The sequence below is a fragment of the Quercus suber genome, unplaced genomic scaffold, assembly GCF_002906115.3.
Source record: "Quercus suber isolate HL8 unplaced genomic scaffold, Cork oak 2.0 scaffold_377, whole genome shotgun sequence".
Lineage (NCBI taxonomy): Eukaryota > Viridiplantae > Streptophyta > Magnoliopsida > Fagales > Fagaceae > Quercus > Quercus suber.
In genome coordinates this window covers 340545-366197 of record NW_027069829.1, presented here as the reverse complement: position 1 = coordinate 366197, position 25653 = coordinate 340545, and the positions used below count along the sequence as shown (strand labels likewise).

Below are 25653 nucleotides of genomic sequence, written 5' to 3'. Positions count from 1 at the left end.
AAACACAAAAGCAAGGAATCTAACAACCTAACATGCTTAGAACACGAAAACAAAGTAAACCTAGGCTAAACAAACATATTAAAGCAAATAGAACACATATAAACACAAGATCAAAAGGAAAAATAAAGAAAAGTGAAGAGCCAAAGTTAGAAACTTTACCTCAACAAGAATTCTTTAGAGCTTGATTTTGATCGTTCCCCTCAGTCAATCTAGTCACAATCAATTCAAAAACGAGTTAGTAAACTAAGAACTCAAAGATCAAGACCAGAAAAGGTCCCAATCAAATAAAACTTGACTTGATGATGTTTTACGAAAAACTCTCTCTTTGATTCACTATTTCTTAATGAATCTTATATTTTTTTTTCCACCAAAATTTATCCTCCTTGAAAATGTACAATTTAAGGCTTTAAATAGTTGAAAAATAGGGGTTTAGGGCGGCTCCCAAACGATGTAGGATTTGTTCCAAATCTAGTTAAAATGCAGAAAACTTGTCTTACATAGTTTTTGGAACCCTAGCACTAGGGCTGTCCAAGCAACTCGGAGACCCGGCCAAACCGACCGGAGTCGACCCGTCCCAGCCAAATCCGACACCTTCGGCGATCGGTGATGGTTCCTGTTCTCTGAAACCCGACTTAGGCGGGTTGAGTGGCGAGTTTCAGTTTCTAAAACCCGAGCCACCCGATCTGACCAACAAATGCTAAAAAAATGCCAAAATTTCCTAGATCTGGAGACTTTCTGGTGTTCCTTTGCTTCGATCTGGCGACTTTCTGGTGTTCCTTTGCTCCGATCTGGCCACCCTTGGTCTTCCTTCGTTTAGATCCGGTGGTATTTGCTCAGATTCACTCAAATCCGGCCAAGATCTACTATCCTCCTTTGTCAGATTTTCTCAAATCCGGCGATATATGGTTAGATCTGACTCAAATCGACCAAGATAGGCTCAGATCGGCGAAGATAGACTCCGATCTACTCGAATCCAGCTTCTTCAACTCAGATCGGCGAAGAAAGAACTTCTCCTTCGCCTGTCATCGCTCATCATCGGACTCGACCGACCCGACCGTTCGCCCCCCTGAGCCCGACAGACCCGACCTGTGGTGGTCGGTGGTCGGTTGTAGGTGCGTTTTTGTTCCACCCGATCTGAGCGGGTTGAGTTCGGGTTGGGCACAAACCCGACCCTGCCCGACCCGTGGACACCCCTACCTAGCACGCACACGCACATGTGTATGCGTATGTATGCATGAAGCATGCGCACACATATCTTGAGCATGCGTGCATATACGCGTGTATGCGTATGCATGCCCTAAGGTTTCCATGGTCTTTTGTTTTTTTTTTTTTTTTTTAAATAGTTTATTTGGTCAAAAAATAAGTTATATTTTCCATACACTTTCCTCAAGTATATATATATATATATATATATATTTACAACGTGTACGATAATGTATGAAATAACAATTAGCCTTAATAGAAGATATAACTTTGTAATGTGAATTGACAAAATCTAAGTTGTTGAGTTGTGTCGAGCACTTTTATAGTTAATATCCAATATTTAAATTGACTTTTATTAACATATGCTCTTAGAGTGTATATTAGTAAACAATTTTGGAAAATTTTTTATGCAATCTAAGAACATTTGCAAAATACAAAACATAGTGGGTTACCATTCACCCTAAAAGAATGACTGTATGAGTGCATTTGCAATGTCAACCATTAACTTTAACTTTAATATATACAAAATTCTAAAGAAAATTATGCTACACATTGTCAATACCTTTATAAAAATAAAATAAATAATTTTGTGAACATACACAAAACTATTGTGACCTCTTTATAAAAATCAATCATTTCAAGAAGAAATTTATCTTTTACTTGTATTAATAAGGTAAAAACGTAAAGCATCAATCATTTAAAAAAGAAATTTATCTTTTACTTGTATCTCTCTGACCGGATGCAGATTGCGTGGTTAGTTAAAGGTGAAGGGACAAGGAGAAGTGGAGGACAATAAAAGTGAAGGATTAAAGGGATGTTGGCTCATGCTTAGGTAATTAGGTTGGCCTAAAGTCAGGCTGATTTCATCAGCTAGCAACAAAATAGGGGTGAGTACAAACCCTTGTTATATAAATACAGCGTATCAATGATCTGATATAACAATTACAACAAGCCCCAAAGCAAGAGGAACTGGAGGACCATTGAAATATATATATATATATATATACACACACACGGAAGTATAAAATAGGCACTATATTTGTATGTCAATGTAACCACAAATCTCATGCAAGATAAGTGATAACCTTAATTTCATAGTACTGCATTTTGAAAATAAATATGTTGGGGCTGCTGCTGGATCAATAACAATATCGGTACAGGGATACAGGCACTAATAAGCAGCCTTACTAGGGACTCAAATGGTACCGCAATCAACATTTATTCTCATAAGGACATCCATTTTTCAACTATTTTTATCTACGTCATCTCTCCAATATGGCAAAACATAATAGCATGTTGTATGAATAATTGGCGTTTAGCTTTATCCCACAGGGAACTATGAAAACTGTTCCAACCACCTGGGATTAGCCTTGTTTTGGGGAAAAATTACAAGAAATACAACCTGAATTTCCCCAACACACAATTGCCATGAAAAGAATGAATTCAAGATTTTCATCAATGTCGTCTTTAACTGCCAAAGTAACAATTATCCCTACAACAAGATGCGGAGCACAGCAAGACCAACTGCAGATATTGAGACGAGGGTACCTATGCAATATTTGATCACATCATACTTTGCAGCTTCTAACTGGGCTTTTAATGAATGAATTTCCTGTAGACAAGATTCAAAGAATTACGAATTAGTTAATAAATCAAGGTGCTTTAAGAATAAATTTTCCAACGCAATTGCTATACTCACTTTGTCAAGTTTGTTGGTGAGACTCGAGGTTTCTGCATTCTGATTGGCAAGCTCATCACGTATGCGCCTGCACTCAGATGTAATTAATACAATATAATGGGGGCAATGACAAAATTGCTGTCCAGCAGTAGCATCATGGAAAAGAAGAAGAAAATTTACTTAATTTCCTTACCCTCTTTCAAGATTCAAATCTAAACGCTGCCCAGCAGTAACTTTGTCAATTTCATACCTGTTTCAGCAAGCAACACATTTCACTGAAAATATCATAGCTGAAAAATAAAATAAATTTAATTCAAATGGCAGAAGCCAATAGCATTATAGTGTGTAAGACAGACCTCAATTCACTGCGCATTTTCTCTATGTCACTCCTAAGTTTTTCAGTCTCACGTTGCAACATAGAAAAGTGATGTTCCTGTAGAATTTATCAGAAGGACGTCTGAGAAATAATCAACACATCAATGCCTATATACTAATACTGGTCCCATAGCAAGAAAGAACTTGAAAAATACAAGATCATTAGTACATATTTTAAACAGCAGAGGTATATACACAGGGAAAGCATTTATAATAAGCTATAAGTAGCATTTTCCTTTACTGCAATATCAGAAGCTGACTATAAAGATTCGAACTTCACATCCCACCTCCCCCACCATCTACCTATCTCAAAAAAAAAAAAAAGAAAAAAAAAAAGACATCTCATCTCCTTTATCCCACTACTCTCATCAAGCTTCTCTGTTCCAGACTTCCTCCATTCCATGTGAATTAAAGATGAGAAATTATAAGCTTTGGTTATTTTCCATTTCTCTCAAACTTTCCATAAATATTGTATAAGTTTTGTTGATAAACAAGATTGGATTGAAGTTTCATAATTCAGTAACTCTTGCTGCTACAAAGTTAGTTTTAAGAATCCCCTTCACTACATATGGTCCATTAAAAGAAACTCCCCTGTGCCATTACTGATTTAGGAATGTATAAGTACAAATGCATCATGTTCCTCTTGTAATTCAATTTCAGTCTGCGCAACCATTTAAAAAAAAAAAAAAACTATATTGAAATAAATTCATCATTCTTTCAACTCATACCCCAAACCTGAATTCGGCTCTTTGAAAGGGATTAGATACCAAGATTATCTTGGGCATGGAGGAGGGGTTTAGAAAGGGAGAAAGGTAGGATGCTATAGTCGATTTGAGACCTGAGTCTAAGTTTCTAAAAAAAAATGTACAGTAACAAAGAACTAAGAATTCAAATCCTTGTCCTAGATCAACATGAAGAATACAATCACAAAACCATGGCAAGCGAAGTCAATTAGTCTAGTACCCTGTTTTATTGGTAGTAAGTTGATATTGAGAAAACACAAGGGTGCATATAATGCCTCCTCTGGGAAAGTGGCATAAATCAATCAAAACAAGCAGGAATGCATGGAGCAAATCTCTCTCTCTCTCTCTCTCTCTCTCTCTCTCTCTCTCTCATATTCCAAGGCAACAACTAAACTGTTCAAAGTCACATTACATAAGGACCACTGTGCACTCATAAGCAATAGTACAATTGTAAGAATTTAATAAGAAATGACATAACACCTATTCCTTCCCTTCTTGTCTACCGAAAAGGGGAATAGGAAGAAATTTATATATGAGATTGTTCAATAGGCCATGATTAATTAATGCTATTAATGCAACTAATGGTAACTGAAAGAAGAAAAGGCACACGACATGGCTAAGAGATTGTTGCAGCTGAAAAATTAAATCTAAGTAAACCACAAAGGACCAACTAAATTCAATGGAAATGTCCATTATTGATTCTCTAATAATCTCAACAAGTTTCCTTGCACTACAAGAGCATTCTAATGAACATAATCCAATGAATCTACCAAAATAGCCACCTCCAAGTTCTTTAGTTGTCACCAAGTCTAAAGGCAACATCCATGTGCCATCTAATGAGTCCACAGATCTCTAACAAACACTTCTTCCTCCATCATTGCATAAGGACTTATGAATATAAAAGAAGCAGTTACCATCCAAACTCAGAGTTTCAGAGATGTCATAATTAACGCTCACTTATTAACAAACCTAATCTCGTACACTTAATTTATACAATCAACCAAAAGGTCGTAAATATTGTCCTTCATCATAATCATTCAGTTTGCCATTTCAGCCGTTTGCCCTGAAATTCTGACATGATCACAGCCGCAACTTTCGAAAATTTTCAATTGTACCAACCAAACTCAACAAGTACTTCCAAAACACAAATCCATTAACCAAACTACAAGCCCATATTTCTCACTTGTCTATAGATTCTTTCATCGACGCTAGAGGAAGAGAGGTCCAGACATTACATTTGCATTTGTAAAATTACTGTTATCATAAACTCATCCTGCTACTTGAAACACAAAAAAAAAAAAAAAAAAAAAAAAAAAAAAAAAAAAAAAAAAAAAAAAAAAAAAAAAAAAAAAAAAAAGAAAAAGAAAAAAAAGAAAAAAAAAAAAGAGGCCCAAGCAGCTTATAAAACAATTGCTGTTACACATGTTGAAAAAAATGTTTAAGAATCTCCATAAAACAAAAACAATTGAATTAACAACTATTCAACCGATACAAACACGATTAGCTTATAAGAAGTAAAACAAATGAATCAACAATTAGTAGTACCTGCGAGCTCTGTACTTCAGACTTAAACTTCGAAAGATTTGAATCTTGCACCATCTCAGACTGCACACAAAATCACACTGAAATCATCGCAATACCATACACAAAACAAAACAATGTAATCCAATCCAATCCAATCCAATCTAATATGTTCCTTTCTCAAACAAACAAAACATCAAACACTTGGCGCACAAAACAAAAAACAAAAAACGCGAATGAATTACACATGCATTAGCAATTACCCTCTGCATTTCGGCTTTTGAGACAAAGGAATGAGCGACATTCTCCAAACTGTCGTTCAACACTTCCGTCAGGGCAGCCGTGATCGCCTCCGCTTGTTTCGACGGCACGCCCTGTGCTTCTAAGCCCCTCACCTAAATGGCAAAAACCGTAAATAAGTCAACTCAAAGTCGAAAATTCCAAAATTCTCACAAATAAAATTGAAAGAGAAATGAAAATACCAGAGCCAAAGTATCGACGAGAAATGCGCGCCTGAGATTAGGTTTGACGGCCTCAGAGAGCTGCCTGAAATGGAAACCATTAGGAGGTAAAGAAGACGAAAACGAAGACGAAGACGAAGACGATGAAGGTGAAGACGACGACGTATTGAGATATCGGAAGCTGGAGTTGGAGTTGGAGTTGGCTACTAATCGAAGCACGCGCTTAGAGAGAGCCATGAATGTTTGGTTTTCTTCGAGTACGAGAAAAGCTTGTAGAGAAAGAAATGGAGGCTGTGTACGAGTTTATATAGGTGAAGCAAATAGAGAGTCAAAGTGGGTCAGAATTGGAATTAATTTTTTTAAAAACAAAAAATGGAATTAACAAAAGAAAAATAAAAATTGGCGGGCAGATTGAGATTTGAGAGAGAGAGAGAGACAAAGAGAAGTGGCGAGGAAAAACGTGGGTGAGAAATGAAATGGGCATGTCAGTTATTTATAATTAATTTACTTATAATAATTGCCTAGTTGGATTAAAGAGTGTGTGTGTGTGTTTTTTTTTTTTTAAATAAAATAATTGGATAAAAGTTGTAGTAGTGCGTGAAGAAGCTAATTTGTAATGCTGCAACTATTATAGTTATGGTTGCTTGCCCAAAACGCCAGAGTTTCCTCTCTTTCTAGGTTCTAAACTTTTTTTTTTTTTTTTGAGAAGTTCTAGGTTCTAAACTTTTTTTAGTTTTGAATTGTTTATCTAGATTTTTATTAAAAACTTTTTGTAAAAAATGTGTTAAAATATTTTTGTATTTTGAAAAATTAAGAAAAAAAAGAAGAAAAAATTAAAATTTTAAAAAACTGTACATAAAAATTAAAAATGAAGCTTATAAATTGACATTTTCATTTATTTGAGGGACGGCAAACAAAAAAAAAGTAACATTTTCATTTATTTGAGGGACAGCCACAAAAAAGAAAAAAGAAAAAGAAAAAGAGTAACAAAATGATTTAGGTTCAATTCAAGTGAGATATTGGTTATTGAAGGCATGCATTCGACTCTCACCAATTTGACGAACCTGATCCGACTCAACACATTGGGTTGATTTTTCTCTTTTTGTGGGCTGATAAAATGAGTTGGATCTTAAATTGTTTTTTGAAACTTGCGGTTTAGGTTGAAATTTCAACTCAAGCAACTGCAACAAAATTTGACCACTTTCTAGAGATATCCTAGTTGCTAGGACCCTTTCACCAATCAGTAAGGGCACAACTTTTTTTCAAAACTATTTAAATGACTTATTGTGATTGGTGCATAATAAAAGTAGTATTAATGGTAAACTTAAGCGAAAGTAAAATTACTGATCGTGAGTTATGCTAAGAGTTTTTTTTTTTTTCTTTTTTTTTTTTTTTAATATTACCAATCCCTGACATTACATTTCACAAATAACACAGCTCTGACTCTGATCGAGAGGCCTCTAGCAATTTACCCAACCATACAAAGCAACAATGAAATTATTAAAAAGCCGATCTGTTTTCACTTTTCATATCATTCTAGAAACTCAAACTCATTCAGATATGCTAGTCTCCCTAATTTGAAGACTAAAATGAAGTGGTGTACCTGTCTTTGGACGGGCCATTTAGTCACCATCTAGCCAAACTTCAATCACAAGTGTCAATGAAGAAAACACAATTTATAGTGAATTAAACCACAACATTATTTGTTATAATTCAGTGAAAGAACATCATTCCTCAAAAATAGTGTTATTAATTGAAACAAGGAGATGGGATTAACAAAACCGGACAATCCCAATTCCAGAAATAGGAATCCTTTCAGATATACATTGCAACTGTGATCAGCAGCATTACTTGGGCCGTCTTCGGTCAGGGTCTAAAATGTCATCCAAACTCTCTTTTATATAGATGCACGCTCTATTCACATTCCTAGCCACACCAGATGCTATTAGGCTTGCACTCCTTTTAAACCTGCAAATTTGCAAACTTCGGGTTTTGTGATATGTGAATACTCTTAATCAACTTACCAAAGTAAAAAGTAAAAAAACAAAACATAAAGCCAGAGGGGTTTATATAAAAGGGCTTAGAATCTTTGCCCTATTTCAGACGAAGTCCCAGGTTTTTAATTTTGTCAATTAAAGTCTCAAACGTATCAAACCATTTCAATTTGATGCGCATGTTCATCTCAGTTATCTAGTTCAATTATTCTAGACAGTAACAAAACAGAGAAAAACAAAAAACTATTGGTAAAGCTTTGTATTTCGCTAATGCAGAGTTTAGTATATGGTTTACCGTTTTTCTCTGCTTTATTATCGCTCAAAGTAATGGAATGAATAACCAAGATGGACCAAAACTTCAAAATTGAAACTCAAAAATAATGGAACTGAATAATGGAGATGGAGAAAGGCTTTTAATTGAAATGATTTTTTAAAGTTGGGACTTTAATTGACATAATGAAAAACTCAGGACCTAATCTGAAACAGGGTATGAACCGTAGGCCTTTTTATGTGATTTCCCTCAAAGAGAGAGAGAGAGAGAGTAAACTTCAATAAAAGACCCATATCAGAAAGCATGCTGATAATTTATCTATGATTCCTATATTTTTGTCAAATTTATGTCTTGCCTGTTCAGAGACCCCTCTCCTGTGGAATGAGCTGGTCTGTAGGTTCGAGGTTCAGGATGGGGAAGAACACGACCATCATCTGGAAATGAAGAAACAAAAATGGAGTTTAAAGTCCAGAGTTCCAGGGGTAACTGATTAAACAGTGTGTCCAACCCGCCCATCTGGTGGCCCGAAACACCAGGTCCGACCCGACTCTTTGGTTGAATACGAGTTGAAGATCCAACCATCCGACCCAAACGGGTCGAGTTCGGTTCAAGTCCAAACCCAAACCGGCCCGACCTGTGGACAAGCCTAGTCAATGTAACCACAAATCTCATGCAAGATAAGTGATAACCTTAATTTCATAGTATTGCATTTTGAAAATAAATACGTTGGGGCTGCTGGATCAATAATAATATCGGTACAGGGATTCAGGCACTAATAAGTAGATTTACTGGGGACTCAAATGGTACAGCAATCAAGATTTATTCTCATAAAGACGTCCATTTTTTAACTGTTTACCTACTTAACCTCTCCAATATGGCAAAACATAATAGCATCTGAAAAGGAGTTGTATGAATAATTGGTGCTTAGCTTTATCCCACAGGAAACTATGAAAACTGTTCCAACCACCTGGGATTAGCCTTGTTTTGGGGAAAAATTATAAGAAATACAACCTGAATTTCCCCAACACGAAATTTCCATGAAAAGAATGAATTCAAGATTTTCATCAGTGTCGTCTTTAACTGCCAAAGTAACAATTATCCCTACAACAAGATCGGGAGCACAGCTAGACCAACTGCAGATATTGAGACGAGGGTACCTATGTAATATTTGATCACATCATGCTTTGCAGCTTCTAACTGGGCTTTTAATGAATGGATTTCCTGTAGACAAGATTCAAAGAATTATGAATTAGTTCATAAATCAAGGTGCTTTAAGATACACTTTCCAACGCAATCGCTATACTCACTTTGTCAAGTTTGTTGGTGAGACTCGAGGTTTCTGCATTCTGATTGGCAAGCTCATCACGTATACGCCTGCACTCAGATGTATTAAATACAATATAATGGGGGCAAAGACAGAATCGCTGTCCAGTAGTAGCATCATGAAAAAGAAGAAAAAATTTACTTAATTTTCTCACCCTCTTTCAAGATTCAAATCTAAACACTGTCTAAGAAATAATCAATACAGCAATGCCTACATACTAATATTGGTCCCATAGCAAGAAAGAAATTGAAAAATACAACATCATTAGTACATATTTTAAACAGCACAGGTATATTCACAGGGAAAACATTTATAATAAGCTATAAATAGCATTTTCCTTTACTGCAATATCATAAGATGACTAGAAAGATTCGAACTTCGCATCCCACCTCCCCCACCATCTACCTATCTAAAAATAAAAATAAAAAACCCCGAAAGGAAAGAAAAGAAAAAAGAAGAAGAAGAAGAAAGTTTGATTACTGAAATGGTGGGTGGCAACAATCAAAATGGCTGAAACTCAAACAAACTCATAAATTTTTGATATTTCATTTAAATAAATAAATAAAACCTTAGGCCAATTAATTTGCAAAGATGGAGAGGTCAGATGCCCCCTCCCACTTTTTTACTTTTGAAGAAGCTGTGCCAAGTAGAATTCTAAAAGCAGTCCACCTTAAATAATAGAAGCAAATGACATCTCATCTCCTTTATCCCACTACTCTCATCAAACTTCTCTGTTCCACACTTCCTCCATTCCATGTGAATTAAAGATGAGAAATTATAAGCTTTGGTTATTTTCCATTTCTCTCAAACTTTCCACAAATATTGTATTAGTTTCGTTGATAAACAAGATTGGATTGAAATTTCATAATTCAGGAACTCACCTGTGCCATTACTGATCTGGGAATGTATAAGTACACATGCATCATGTGCTGATGTTTGATTTTTGACAACAGAGTCACAAGCAATTGAGCACTGGTTCAAGTTCCTCTTGTAATTTAATTTCAGTCTGCGCAACCAAATTTTTTCAAACTATATTGAAATAAATTCCTCTCTCTTTCAATTTGTTTCTCGCTCATCTTTAACAACCTTTTCTTTCTTCACATTCTTTTGGTTTGTTTACTTGCTTGTTTTGAAGAAAAAAGGAAAAAGAAAGAGGGGGGGGGGGGGGGGTGGGGGGGGGTGGGCTGCGTGGAGAATTTAAATAGTGATATATGTACCTAGATCTTCCAAAATCAACAAGAAATCAAAACATCAAACCAAAAATTTGACCTGCATTCATTTCTGGTAGTAACTTGTACCCCAAACCTGAATTTGGCTCTCTGAAAGGGATTAGATATAAAGATTATCTAAGGCATGGAGGAGGGGTTTAGAGAGGGAGAAAGGTAGGATTATAAAGTCGATTTGAGACCTGAGTCTAAGTTTCTAAAAAAAAAATGTACTGTAACAAAGAACTAAAAGAATTCAAATCCTTGTCCAAGATCAACATGAAAAATACAATCAGAAAACCGTGACAAGCGAAGTCAATTAATAGTCTAGTACCCTGTTTTATAGGTAGTAAGTTGACATTGAGAAAACACGGGTGCACATAATGCCTCCTCTGGGACAAACAGGAAGGTGAAGGTGAAGACAACGACGTATTGAGGTATCGGAAGCTGGAGTTGGAGTTGGCTACTAATCGAAGCACGCGCTTAGACAGAGCCATGAATGTTTGATTTTCTGCGAGCATGAGAAAAGCTTGTAGAGAAAGAAATGGAGGCTGTGTACGAGTTTATATAAGTGAAGCAAAATAGAGAGTCAAATTGGGTCAGAATTGGAATTAATTTTTTTTTAAAAAAAATTGGAATTATTAGAAGGGAAAAAAAATTTGGCGGGCAGATTGAGACTTCAGAGAGAGAGAGAGAGAGAGAGAGAGGTGGCGACGAAATACGTGGGTGTGAAATGAAATGGGCATGGCATTTTTTTAATAAAGTAATTTATAATAGTTGATTTAAAAAAAAAATTATAAAATAATTGGATATAAAAGTTGAAGTAGTGCGTGAAGAAGCAAAAATGTATTTTAATACTACTATTATAGTTATGGTTGCTTGCCAAATACGGAGTTTTCCTCTCTTTTTGGATTCTACACTTCTGCCAATCTAGCATCAATCGTTTTGGGAACAAATTATTTGTAGTATTTTGTTGAAAGTATGCTAGAGTATGCTTATATAAATTGTATCTTGAAAGAGAGAAAAAAGTTTTAAAAAACTATATATAAAAGCTAAACTTATAAACTGACATTTTCACTTTATTTAAAAATAAATAAATAACAAAATGATTTGGATATTTGAGGGACAAGCAAAAAATAAAACAAAAAAACAAAAACAAAATGATTTAGGTTGAATTCAAGTGAGATCAAGCTAGAGTGTATTGGTTATTAAAGGCATGTATTCAACTCTCACCAATTTGACGAACCTCATCCAACTCAACACATTGGGTTGATTTTTCATTTTTTGTCGGCTGATAAAATGAGTTGATCTTAAATTTCTTTTTGAAACTTGGGGTTTAGGTTGAAATTTCAACTCAAGTAACTCCAACAAAATTTTCAAAATTTGACCACTTTCTAAAGATGTCCCAGCTGCTAAGACTCTTTCACCAATCAATAAGGGCACAACTTTTTTCAAAGCTATTAAAATTACTTACTGAGATTAGTGTACAATAAAAGTAGTATCCATGTTAAACGTCTGCGTAAGTAGTATTACCGGTCACAAGTCATGCCAAGAGTTATCTCATCTCCCTGGCATTACATTTCACAAATAACACAGCTCTGACTCTGATCAAGAGGCCTCTAGCAATTTACCCAACCACACAAGCAACAATAAAATTATTACAAAGTCGATCCGTTTTCACTTTTCATATCATTCTGGAAACTCAAAACTCATTCAGATATGCTAGTCTCCCTAATTTGAAGACTCAAATGAAGTGGTGTACCTGTCTTTGGACGGGCCATTTAATCGCCATCTAGCCAAACTTCAATCAATCACAAGTGTCAAGGAAGAAAACACAATTTATAGTGAATTAAACCACAACATTATTTGTTATAATTCAGTGAAAGAACATCATTCCTCAAAAATAGTGTTACTAATTGAAACAAGGAGATGGGATTAACAAAATCGGACAATCCCAATTCCAGCAATAGAAATCCTTTCAGATATACATTGCAACTGTGATCAGCAGTATTACTTGGGTCGTCTTCGGTAAGGGTATAAAATGTCATCCAAACTCTCTTTTATATAGATGCCCACTCTATTCACGTTCCTAGCCACACCAGATGCTACTAGGCTTGCATTCCTTTTAAACCTGCACATTTGCGAACTTCAGGTTTCGTGATATGTGAATACAGTTATTAAACTTACCAAAGTAAAAAGTAAAAAAAATAAAAATAAAAAAGGTTGGAGGGGTTTATATAAAACGGCTTAGAATCTTTGCCCTTCTTCAGACTAAGTCCCAGGTTTTTAATTTTGTCAATTAAAGTCTCAAACTTATCAAACCATTTCAATTTGATGCGCATGTTCATCTCAGTTATCTAGTTCAATTATTCTAGACAGTAACAAAACAGAGAAAAACAAAAAACTATTGGTAGAACTTTGTATTTCACTTATGCAGAGTTTAATAGATGGTTTACCCTTTTTCTCTGCTTTATTATCGCTCAAAATAATGGAAATGAATAACCGAGATGGACAAAAAATTCAAAATTGAAACTCAAAAATAATGGAAATGAATAATGGAGAGGGACAAAGGCTTTAAATTGAAATGATTTTTTAAAGTTGGGACTTTGATTGACATAATGAAAAATTTAGGACCTAATCAGAAACAGGGTATGAACTGTAGGCATCTTTATGTGATTTCCCTCAGAGAGAGAGAGAGTAAACTTCAATAACAGATCTATATCAGAAAGCATACTGATAATTTATCTATGATTCCTATATTTTTATCAAATTTATGTCTTGCCTGTTCAGGTACTCCTCTCCTGTGGAATGAGCTGGTCTGTAGGTTCGAGGTTGAGGTTGGGGAAGAACACGACCATCATCTGGAAATGAAGAAACAAAAATGGAGTTTAAAGTCCAGAGTTCCAGGGGAAACTGATTAAACACTGTATCTCATTTTTTTTTTTTTGATAGGTAAACACTATATTTCATGTTATCAGGAGTTTCAAATCACATTGCAATATTTATAATTTCAAGAACATAGAATGAATCAAATGTCAGTAGAAATAATGAACGAAAAGACCAAACATAGAAGCAGTAAAGCAGGTACCTCCTTAACAGTCGTGCAGTGCATTTACTCATCCCAGCATGTTTTTATTTTCATATGGAACACATTGATGATCCATCGGTATATCTAGAGGTATTTGGAATCCACGTGAATATAAAATTATTCGGTAATTTGCTTTTGTAAAATTTAAAATGAGATAAAGTCTAGACACATTTGATGCCATATTTTCTTAACAAAGTATTTTGCCTTTAGATGCAAATAATAATAATATAAAAATTTAATAGTTTTACAAACACATCTACACCTCAATATTATATATTTATCTTCAGCTCTTCAATTTCCTTGAGTGAGGCACCTAAACTATATATTCCTGCAATTCTACAGGTACTCATTTGTATGTAATTGTACCATTCAAACGAAACGCCTTCTACTCTAAAAAACAAGAGTCAGAAATTCAATGAACAGTCATGAAAACTACATTATTTCAGGGAAATCACATTGCAGATACGACTGACAATTCTTCCAAAACTTCAAGAGAATTTGATCTAAACTTTTAGTGATTGAATAAAATACGATAACATCACAAGTAAATTTAATAAAAATTAACCATGCAATGGACTGCACAATATGGGTTCAATTCCAGCAATTTGGAATTCAAAAAATACCCCTTCAAGACTTTTTTTTTTTTTTTTGATAAGTAACGTAAGAATATTATTAATAATAGAAAAAGTGCCAAACCGAGCACATTGGGGATGTACTATGGAGGCACAAATCATGAAACAAAAGTACAACGGTCAAGAAAAATAGAAAAAGAAGAACAAGAAAAATGAGAAAAGACCACACTCCAATCAAAGAGAGTGTGCAAGAAAAAAGACTTAAGCTCTAACAAAGAACGTTCACAACCCTCAAAGCTTCTAGCATTCTTTTCATGCCAAATGCACCAAATCAAGCAATGAGGCACTAATCTCCAAACATCAATGTGACGATGTTGTGCAAATTTTCCTTGCCAAGCCTCAAACAACTCAAGAACATGATGAGGCATAACCCATTGGATACCAAACAAGCTGAAAACCAAAGACCACAACTCCCAAGCTACGGGGCAATGAAGTAGAAGATGATCTACCGACTCCCCACATCTCTTACACATATAGCACAGTCATGCACTATCACACGTCTTTTACGAAAGTTGTCTGTTGTTATGATCTTACCTAAGAAAGCAGACCAAGAAAAGAAAGCCACCCTAGGGGAACCTTCAAATGCCATATCATTTTCCATAGGAATGAAACAGGAGTAGGAGGGTAAAAGGAGCTATAATATCCTTTAACCTCAAAACCTCTATTCCTTGCAGGCTTCCAACAAACCCTATCTGGGCCAAAACCCCATACTGTCAAAGAATAGACCAACCCATAAACCGATCAAAGGCTTCTTCTTCCCAATCTTGTGGTGGACGACGAAATTGCACATTCCAGTGAAATCTCCCAGTAGACCAACCCATAACTTTAGCTATCGAGGAATCCTTTGACCTACTAAGACAATAAAGCTCTAGAAAAGCCTCTTGGAGAGTACAATCCCCGCACTACACATGCTTCCAAAATTTCACTCTAGTACCATCCCCCACATCATATACAAGGAATTTAGAGAAGTTCAACCAGCTACTTCTAATGTATCTCCACAGGCTGACTCCATAAGGACTTGTTACCTTTTTCGTACGCTAACCACCCCAAATATTCCCATATTTTGCCTCTATAACCCTCCTCCATAAAGCATCAGTCTCCATGCCGTACCTCCACAACCATTTTCCTAGCAAGGCAGAATTAAAGCTTCCCAAACGTCTTATACCCAACCCCCCAACCTGCATCGGCTTACAAACCTTGGCCCATTTAACTAAATGTATTTTAGGTTCACCACCAATCCCATTCCACAGGAAATCTCTTTGTAATTTCTACATACGCTTAGCCACCTTACCCGGTAAAGGAAGAAGGGAAAGGAAGTATGTAGGTAAAGACGAGAGTGAGCTTTTAATGAGTGTCACTTTACCCCCTTTAGATAAATATAGTCTCTTCCAACCTGCTAATCTCCTCTCCATTCTCTCTAGGATAGGATTCCAAACAGTTAAATCCTTAAACTTAGCACCTAGTGGAAGGCCCAAATATGTCAAAGGCAGAGAAGACTGCCCACACCCCAACAGACCCACCAAAGCTTCCAAATTATGCACCCCACCAACGGGTACCAACTAAGATTTCCCCAAATTAATACGAAGCCCTGACACCCCCTCAAATCAAGACTATTTTAATAAGCACGTATAACCCAAAAGTTAAATGAAGGATTTCTCCATATGCAACACAAAAATCTATGAACTCTGATGAAACTCCACAAGAGATGAATTCTCAACAACAGAACAACTTCATACAATCCATCGGAAATAGTCTAAGAGAGTTACAAGTCTAGTACACAACCCCTTCTTCTTTTTAGTATATTTTTATTACTTATCCCAAAAAAAAAAAAAAAAAAAAAGTCTAGTACACAACCAAAGATTGCATAAAATTTTGCAACAAGCAAGAACACCATCAACTTTTACCTTTATTAACATGAGCAGGAGCCTGAGCATGATCTGCAGGTCTTCTGTCCAACAATACCTGAAACAAGGAGTAATTATGTCAGATTATAATTTGATGAAGCAATAAAAACCATATAAATATCATCACAAGTGCATTTTGAACTTCACAAAACTTTAAAAAATTGAAAGAAAGTACACTTCAACGAGAGTTATATCTGAAGTTAAAATTAAAAACCTTTTGCACCAACCCTCAAGGGTTCATTGTCACACTTGGACAAAGTAATTCTGATCACTTCACAACGTTCAGTAACAATAACATACCCTCATTTTACATGAATTTTGGCTGAAATGAAGAAAGCTATATATTGATCTAAAGAACTTGCTACAAGGTTGTAATCCTAATATATATACACCATTGTCTTCAAACTTAAAGTAAAATGTGGAATGGAATTATTCATTGGGAAAACAAAGGGCAAAAGGTAAAGATATAACACCTCAAGACCAACACAAAATGGCAATTCTGCTTGTTTGTTCTGCTGATCGCTTGAGGAGTCCTTCTTGTTCAGGAACACCGAGTAACCAACACAAGCATACTTGAAATCTGTTAGACTGCGGCCCTCTTTGGAAGCTTCCAATTCGGTTTCCCCCACAATGTAGCTGGGCACTGGTCATGCACCTTAAATATCAGTACATTTCTTGTAAAAATTCCTACCAATAAAGTCCACTGTTTGGAACCGAAATTATCAATAAAACTAGTACAGTCAAATAACCAATACCATGGAACTTATATATAAATCCACAAAGTTACATGTGGAGTTGTGAACAATGTAAACATTCTTTGGTAAAAAGTCCTAGCCTCAAAAACATGTTATATCAAACAATAGATTTTCATGAGCACCTCAGAAGAAATTCATAATTCTTCAATTTGCCTATTGATGACGCATTTAACATCATATCATTCAGGTCTTTTAGCCGTTCAGTAAGTGTTGAAGTTTTCCATTATAAGGGTGGTAAATTTGAAGAAGCTTACAAATTTCACAACCAAATCATCAATTTGCTATGTACAATGTAAAATACTTCCACAATGGCTCAGAAGGTCAAAACTTAAAGAAAAACAATCAAAGAAGCACCCCCGACCCCCAAAATAAAGAAAAGCCCTGGCACAAAAGCATTTGATTTCAGCATTGAACACTAATTTTTTTTTTCCCAGTACTCTATTTCCTCAAAACTTCCAGCCATTCTACATAAATTACAACATTTGAACCAAACTAGTGCCATTAATGCTCAAGTAACAGTATGTATTTTACACTATTTAAAAACAAAAACACAAAACTTTACATCAGCCCACCACATATAATGCATCCAAAACCAGAAATCATCTTAAGCTACTACTTAAGGATATCAAAATAATCACAACCAAACCCTATTTCACTGTTTGGTTTCCGGGAAAAATACCCAAGAAACAACATCCACACTTCTAATCCAAAAATACAAAAAACCCATCAAGAATCAGACTTGAGTAAGTAAACACAGCACGAAAAAGAAAACCCATAATTTTCTTTCAAATTTCCTTGATTTTCTCGGCAACCAAACAGACCCACAAGCATCATCATCATCATAAGAATCAATGAATAATAATAAAAAAAAAAAAAAAAAGGATTATAGAGAGATTGACCTTGGTGGAGGTTTCTGGGGATGCCAACGCAAGTGGGGTTCTTGGATTTGGATCTTTGCAGAGACGAGTAGTAGAGACATCCCTTGCATGACTTTCCTTTGGATCCTTTCTGGCTGATGTTGTTGTTGTGATTAGGGTTAGGGTTCTGATTATGGAACCCTCCTTCTTCTCTGTCTTCTTTGTCCTCCGCCATTATTAACTACTACTCTGCAAAATCTGTCTTCTTTGTCCCTAACGTATTAGTAATAGTATAGTATGTGTTGGTGTTTTGCTCCCATTTTGCTATGCTACTAGTTATAAAAGTTTAAACGCAAATAGAAAACTCCAAATTTATGCGTGCACAGTGCACTTTTATGGGAATATATTTTTTGTTTGTCCAATGTTAAAATATAAAATTTTTTCTTTTTTCTTTTTTCTAACTTTTAATCAAAAATAAGTAAAAGAAAAAAAAAATTCCTTCTTTTTTGGCTAAGTTGAGTAGTTGACATCATACATTCATATTGATAAATAAAATTTTTAGGTAGAATTGTCAAATTTAAACTCTCTTTTTTTTTTTTTTTTTTGAAAAAAAAAGGCCTTAGGTGTGGTCATTGACTCGCCCCTCTTGAACCCTCATAACTCATGGCGCGGGGCACCCCTAAGTGCGTTAGGGCTATTCACATCAAGGTACAGTATTTTTGTGAAGCGCACGACTCGAATCAAGCAACTCTTAAATTCGCAAGTGTGACCTAGTTTGAAACTCCTACCAATGCACCACGCCTAGGGCATCACATTTCAACTCTTATGACGGAGACATGACCTTTTTTTCAGGTAAACATTCTTGACATTGATACAATAATATTGATCTCAATGTAAAATAAATAAAATAAGAAATAATTATTATATTTTTTTTGGCTAAGATCAAGTGAAATTATTATTATTATTGCTAATCGAAATTGACAACCGATATCCTCACAAGGACAAAAATCATAGTGGAACTCATCCAATCTCCCACTTTAACCAGCATCTCTAGGTTCATTCATTATCATTTTTTTTTCATTCATTATCATTCTTGTAAGCATTTAAGCTCTCTCTAATAAAAATAAAAATAAAAATAAAATAACTCTCTCAAAATCAAGGCCAAAATTCTTTGAAAGATTTGAGAAATGTTCCTCAAATTTGAAGAAAACTCAAGCCAAAAAGCTCTGGTTTTTGAAGAAGTAGATGTATCAAGTGACGATTCTGGAATTTCTTTTCAGGAAAATACACCTGCATCCAAACCTAGGGATTCTCCTTTCTCTTTTACCAATCATGATGACTAACATAACATCTCTTTGAAGAATAAATTTCAATCATGACTAAAAGACTCTAGAAGAACTTGCGAAATCCATAAAGGAAAGGGAGGCTATATAGAGATGTCCAAATAGCTTTCATGATTAAAAAAGTTTTGAGGATATATCTAGATCAAGCCACATAGATGGAATGAACTTATCATAAGTGGGCTTAACCATAAGAGAATTTAGTAGTACTAAGATAATATTCTAAAACATGTTCGGAACAAAGAAAGATAGGGGGAGGTGAGAAAGTGGCAAGGGTGACCAAAATATATTCAATAACCTTTACCCCCACACTTTTTTACTATACTTACTGCTCAAGTATGAAAATGCAAGTGCTGATGCTTCATAATACACGTTTGTAGACAGTGCACAGCATTGGACACGCAAATAAATTAGTTATTTACTTGACCTAAAGAAAAAAAACATGGTGCTCTTGCATTATAATTTCACGAGGACGCTTGAAATAAAAAAGTTTAAGCCAGCTCTATATAACTGCAATTCTGATTCACTTGTAACGCTAATCTCAGTGTTAGCAGGTGCAAAAAGAACATCTCCTTCAAATGATCCTACACGCACAATTCCTTCCCCAGCCATAATGAGAAAAATGGAAGGGCTCGAAACTGCTGGAAAAACTGTTGATGCTTCATGGGGGAAGAATACAGCAATCGACCTCAAATTAATCAAAAGGTAGCAGATACCTTGTTACATATGAATTCAAAGGAGTTCCTTGCAGGATTTCAGGAAAGCCCTGCAGCAGAGACATCAATATTTATTCATATATTTGTTTGGGTCCGATGTACTCACTCACATCGCCAAGAGAATCGATAAAATACACAAAATCATTCGGTGAGAAAATATTAAAGCAACCTCTTGTTTTTCTTGCACCTAGAACAGTGAAGCTGCAAGTTTGAGGCACAATCATTAATGCAACATCATATATTTGTAATTTGGGTCCGATGTAGTCACTCACATCACCAAGAGAATTGATAAAAATAACACAAAATCATTTAGTATGAAAATATTAAAGTAACCTCATGTTTTTCTTGCACCCATAACAGTGAAGCTGCACGTTTGGGGCACAATCATTAACACAACATCTATTCACTGTTTGAAATGGGGACCAATATTTTGTTTGATGACTAAGAATTCTATTACTAAAGAGCTACCTCATGAAATGAACACAGGGTAGCCTAAAAAATACATCAATTATTACATGCAAACAAAAGTGAATCAATGAAATCTGTAACGGTACTACTAGCACTAAGACCCATTAAAGTTGACCATTCATTAAATTGTCTAATCAGGGAAACCTTCAACTGAACCTCTGATACTTCCACATCTCCAAAAGTGCCAACAGTTTCGCTCCCTCCACAAAGTCCACGTTAGACACAAGAATTCCACACTCCAAAGGACAGTTTACCAATCCAGTATATATATGTGTGTGTGTCTGTGTGTGTGTGAAACTGCATGTGAGAATGTTTATTCACCGGCAGGTCTGTCACACCATTAATTGCCATTAATTAGTTTCATACTATACAGCAACCAAACTTTTGGTTTGAATAAACCCATAAAAGATCCTACTTGGGAGGTTAACAGTACATATCTCAAATTACTAGTGGATATGGCTTGATTAACTCCCCAAAGTTGACTACAAGGTTGCCAAAGGAAAGGAGATGTATTCCCTATCAAGCAAACAGAACATCCAGTCATTACCTGTTTGAATGTGAGCATGGAACAAAGAGTTTGGACACTGTGCTTGGGAGTAAGGCCAGCCTGTACAACATTTTTCTTCAATAGTTACAAGGCTGGCCTGGACAACATCGTCTGAAGTTGCCAAGAATTTGATGCACTCACCGGATATATATTCATAGGGTTCATCTGCCCTAAGTTACAATGCTTTACCAGGATCAAGCTTCACATAATTACCAACAAAAAAATGCTGATATGACACTGACATCAACTGGATATTGCTTCTTCTCCAACTGCAACACACGTCCAGAATGTTGAAAATTGAAGTTTATTTACATAAAGCAGTGTAATTTTTATGGATTGGAGAGTTACTACACAAATTGATTTAATAATTGGAAGTTTAGCACACACATGGAATACATAGGGTGTAGTTGATCCAACTTTGGGTTCATAAAATCGTATATACTATAAAAAGTAATTGAGTGGTGCAAAATTGCTCAATTTACATCAGCATGACTTGATCCTCTCTCTCTCTCTCTTGATCAATATAAGTGTGTGTGTGTGTGAGAGTGCGTGCGTGTGTGAGCTCTATAATATGACAGTAACCAAATCTGCATTGTGATAATTTGAAGAAATAAGTTTTTATTAAATAGTGGTCATATGTAGTAGGAAGGAGCATCTTCTCAAAGGCTAACTATTACAATCAAACCATTTTACAAATAAAGGCATAAAGCTCTTGAAGAACAATCTTACTTGTAGAACTATAAACATAAAATAGGAAATTATAAATAAGTGAAATTTTGCAACTGACCTGACCTTCCATTTGCATACGACTTTTTATATTGGATGTCACTTCTGTTATTGTCTATTTGCTAGCCAACATGATTGGGTGACTCTTTGCTAGCGAACATGAGTCGGGTCAAAACTGACTGCAGAACAAACTTTACTTTTCCCTCCCCATCCTGCCCATCAATATGCAAGCTTTGGTTTGCAACTGCACTACCAACCAGTTCTACAATCATAGGAACGTTACAAAGCACAACCTTAAGCATCTAGGAAGACAATAGCAAGTTGCTCCAAATAAATGATACAGAGTTTAAAAATCATCAATATGCGTGCATGCATAGAATATAAGCAAGCTTTAGCTCAGCTACTAGGATTACCAAATCTTGTACCACTCTGGTCATCTCGTACACTTCATATATCCATAATAGAAACATCCTGTGAACCTCAAAACTGTCTGGTCAAAGGGAGAAAATTTTGTGGACCGCAGCAGAGAGAAAGTGACAGGATCCTGATAATTAATTTTCAATATATCAACTTCCTTCCTTGTTTGTCATATAGCCTCCTTCGAGCAAATTATAATCTACAAATCCAGTCATGAAAATTGGTTCTCAAGGTTACACTGATATGTTTCGTCTTCTGTCTCTCGTAGCCATTCTCAGCCCATACCTCTCAAATATCTCTGCCAAATCAACTGACCCTACTTCTCTCAGTTTCTTTGCCACCTCCTCAAACATAACAACACCCTCCTCATTTGAATAATAATGCAAAAACTTATTGATCAAATCTGGGCACCTCAAACTCCTCTCCACATACTTTGTGGCTTCTAAAGACTTTCCAGCCTTAACCAAACCACCAACAAAAATAGTTTCGAAATTTGCAAATGTGTCGGTTCCCTTCCTCCCTCTCTTCCCTAAATACCCTTGCAATAACATTATATAGGTATGCATTGTAGGCTCACACCCTTTCTTTATCATCTCTCTAAACACTTGTGTTGCTTCACTTGCTCTTCTTAACCTCAAAAGTCCCTTTATTAACCCATGGTACACACTGATATCCAGTTTCTCAGTCCCTTCCACAACCCTATAAGCCTCTCTAACTCTCCCTCTCACCAGAAGCCCATAAATAAGCGATGCCAATGTTAGATTATCGACCTGAATCCCTCTCTCATGCATTTCGTCAAACATCATGTATGCTTGCGCAGTCTTACCCCTTTTGCACATCCAACCAATCACAAGCCTATAAGTTGAAAGGCCCAAATCATCTAATCCTCATCGTTCTCATCATCTGAAATAACTTCAATGCCTCATCATACCTATTAATCTTAAAATGGGTTTCCAACATTTTTCATCCACCATCAAATTCCAAACCTTTGAGGCCTCAACCAAATCACCAACATCACAGAAACCTTTTATCTAACACTTATAAGTAACCCCACTTGTTTATATCCATTCTCTCAACTTGGACACTACAAACTTGGCCTCCTCAACAAGACCATTCCCACACAAAGTCTCAACCACCTTATTCAAAGTATCCAAGCTATACTCATACCCACATGCATTCATAGAGTGGAAAAACTCCACGCACTTTTTCAACTCCCTTGCTGCTGCCATGGTGTTAAGCGCAATCCTAAAAGTCTTATCATTGACCAGATGACGTCGTCCCATCTCGTGAAGAAGCTCCCAGAAGAGCTCGATGTTTCTTGATTTTCCAATCACCTCAAGCAACTTGTTGAAGGAGACAGAGCTGTGAGTGAAATCTGAAGTTGTGTTGGCTTCTGTGTATTGAAAGAAGCAACTTGTTCACAATTTGCTTAAGCAAATTGCATTGAATCATATTTAGTAGTGTCAAAATGGAAACTTTATCAAACCAATTATAACATAAATTGAAATTGAACGATTACACATAACATTAAGCTATAAAGTTCCTATAATGGCAATAGTCGCCTTACAAACTAACATTTCAGCTTGTAGAAGCTTCCCTAAAAAAGGGACCCTATGGATATCACAATGCCAATCGGCAGTCTAAGCTTTCCAGTGAGTTTTTAGACATTGAACACTTGAAATTTAAGAAAGCCAAAGATGGAATAAGATTGAACACGTGTGCACAGTGCATTATACCCTTCAAGATTATAACATGGGTTTACTTTTAGCTACATGTTACAGTTATATCAGATTTAGCACACAGAGCATAAACACCCAAGTCAAATACATTAAAAAAAAACCCTTTCAATTTTAAAAAATACGATATTTTTTAAATTTATATCGCCAGTTTTATAGTGATTGTTTTTTATTATTTGATTAAGATACCAATTGAATCAAAATCCAAATCTAAGAAATTTTACAAGTTAAACTAACTAGAATCAACCTTTAAGACAATAAATTAGTAGCATTGGGCAATGGCTTAGTGAAATAATTAAGATAATATTACTTTTACATGAATTTATCATTAATAACATTTTGTTTTGGAATAATATTGAGTCAAGTTACTCATTGCCAAAAAATAAAAAGAATGTAAAATTTTATGTTCTAACTTCTAATACATACAAATCCTCATTTTCAAAGATAATGATCAAAAGTTCAAAACTCAACAACGTCATTACTTGCACCCAAAAATCAATGCTAATTTTCCCATCCACCGTATTTTCGGATGTCCCATTATCTCATTGGTGGTACATGATATGGGACAGGTTTAGTGAGACAAAGGATACATGTTCTTCATAAACCAATGTTCTTAAATCTTAAACCATTCGTTAATTTTTTCCATATTTAAAGAATAAAACATATCAAATTGCAAATAGTTGTCTAGGGGATAGAAAGTTGGGGACTCGATCATCAACTTGAGCCAAGTCGTTATATTTGAAAAGTAAAACATGTCAAATTTGTTCATAAATGGAATGAGTTACTTAGAAAATATGGACTGAAAGAGATTGAATTCAATGTGATATATTAAGACATATAACTTCTTGGTGAACATGAACGTTGGTGAACATGAACGTCGTCAAGTCCACGTAACATTTAAGTTTTAATAGGAAAAAGGCGTCAAAAAAGTATAAAAAGCTATAAAAAACCAATTTTTTCTTTTCTTTTCTCATAAAAAAGTTTTTAAAAATATATTTTGTAAACCAATATTCTTAAAATATTCATTAACTTTTTTCATATTTAAAAAGTAAAACATGTCAAATTGCAAATAGTTGTCTAGGGGTAGAAAGTTGGTTACTTGATCATCGACTTGAGTCAAGTTGTTATATTTAAAAAGTAAAACATGTCAAATTTGTTCATAAATGGCCCGAGAGAGATTGAAGTCAATGTGGTGTACTAAGATATATAGCTTCTTGGTAAACATGAATATCAAGTCCACTTAACATTTAAGAGGAAATTTATGTGCAACTGCAAAGACATCAACTACTAATAATGGTGTAGTTGTTTCTCCAAAAAAAAATAAATAAAAAAAAGAAGAAAAAAAAGAAAAGAAGGGAAGTTTCTCCATATAAGACTTCGAATTTAAATTGTTTGATGATAACTCAATTTCTGATCAGGAACCCTCCATCTTTTTCTAACACTCGTTCTTTAATAAGAATCTTGGGTATATTTAGCTCTAATATTAATGCATTTTTTAAGGACATGTTTTGTAGAAAAGAAATGATATGTTCACAACATTTTTACAACGAATTCTAAATAGTAAGTTGTTACTGGTTATTATTGTTGGGTTAAAAAAGTAATCTCAGTGCTAAATTCAAATTTGAACCAATAATAACTAACTACCTATGATTTGTTGTGAAAATGTTGTAAAAATGTTGTGGACGTAGCACT

General features: G+C 35.2%; 2 protein-coding genes and 1 pseudogene across 2 annotated transcripts; all 3 read right to left on the bottom strand.

Annotated features, from left to right (window-relative positions):
- Positions 1–2223: 2223 nt before the first annotated feature.
- Positions 2224–6429, bottom strand: LOC112001021 (protein FMP32, mitochondrial). The gene is made up of 7 exons (XM_024033188.2): positions 6003–6429; positions 5784–5915; positions 5545–5604; positions 3238–3314; positions 3075–3131; positions 2903–2969; positions 2224–2815 (listed from the first exon to the last, which is right to left on the bottom strand). Exons 1-7 carry the CDS (start codon positions 6216–6218, stop codon positions 2696–2698), a joined length of 729 nt encoding a protein of 242 aa, XP_023888956.1. The 5' UTR covers positions 6219–6429; the 3' UTR covers positions 2224–2695.
- A 6164-nt stretch (positions 6430–12593) lies between these two features.
- Positions 12594–18367, bottom strand: LOC112001005 (uncharacterized). The gene is made up of 5 exons (XM_024033171.2): positions 18054–18367; positions 16873–17042; positions 16400–16457; positions 13558–13636; positions 12594–12906 (listed from the first exon to the last, which is right to left on the bottom strand). The coding sequence occupies exons 1-5, from the start codon at positions 18244–18246 to the stop codon at positions 12786–12788; spliced, it is 621 nt and encodes a 206-aa protein (XP_023888939.1). The 5' UTR covers positions 18247–18367; the 3' UTR covers positions 12594–12785.
- Positions 18368–19464: 1097 nt separating this feature from the next.
- LOC112001007 (putative pentatricopeptide repeat-containing protein At1g26500) lies at positions 19465–24440 on the bottom strand (annotated as a pseudogene).
- Between the last annotated feature and the right edge of the window lie 1213 nt (positions 24441–25653).

What these genes read in the sequence shown, in the direction of transcription:
- LOC112001021 (XM_024033188.2), bottom strand. Translation starts at nt 6,218, where the DNA reads ATGGCTCTCTCTAAGCGCGTGCTTCGATTAGTAGCCAACTCCAACTCC. An exon ending in TCGTCGATACTTTGGCTCTG is followed by an intron (nt 5,916 to 6,002) that starts GTATTTTCATTT and finishes TTTGCCATTTAG; the next exon opens with GTGAGGGGCTTAGAAGCACA. An exon ending in CTGAAGTACAGAGCTCGCAG is followed by an intron (nt 3,315 to 5,544) that starts GTACTACTAATT and finishes TAAATTCTACAG; the next exon opens with GAACATCACTTTTCTATGTT.
- LOC112001005 (XM_024033171.2), bottom strand. Translation starts at nt 18,246, where the DNA reads ATGGCGGAGGACAAAGAAGACAGAGAAGAAGGAGGGTTCCATAATCAG. An exon ending in TCCTGCTCATGTTAATAAAG is followed by an intron (nt 13,637 to 16,399) that starts GTAAAAGTTGAT and finishes CTTCATTTCCAG; the next exon opens with ATGATGGTCGTGTTCTTCCC. An exon ending in GGAGAGGAGTACCTGAACAG is followed by an intron (nt 12,907 to 13,557) that starts GCAAGACATAAA and finishes GCAAATGTGCAG; the next exon opens with GTTTAAAAGGAATGCAAGCC.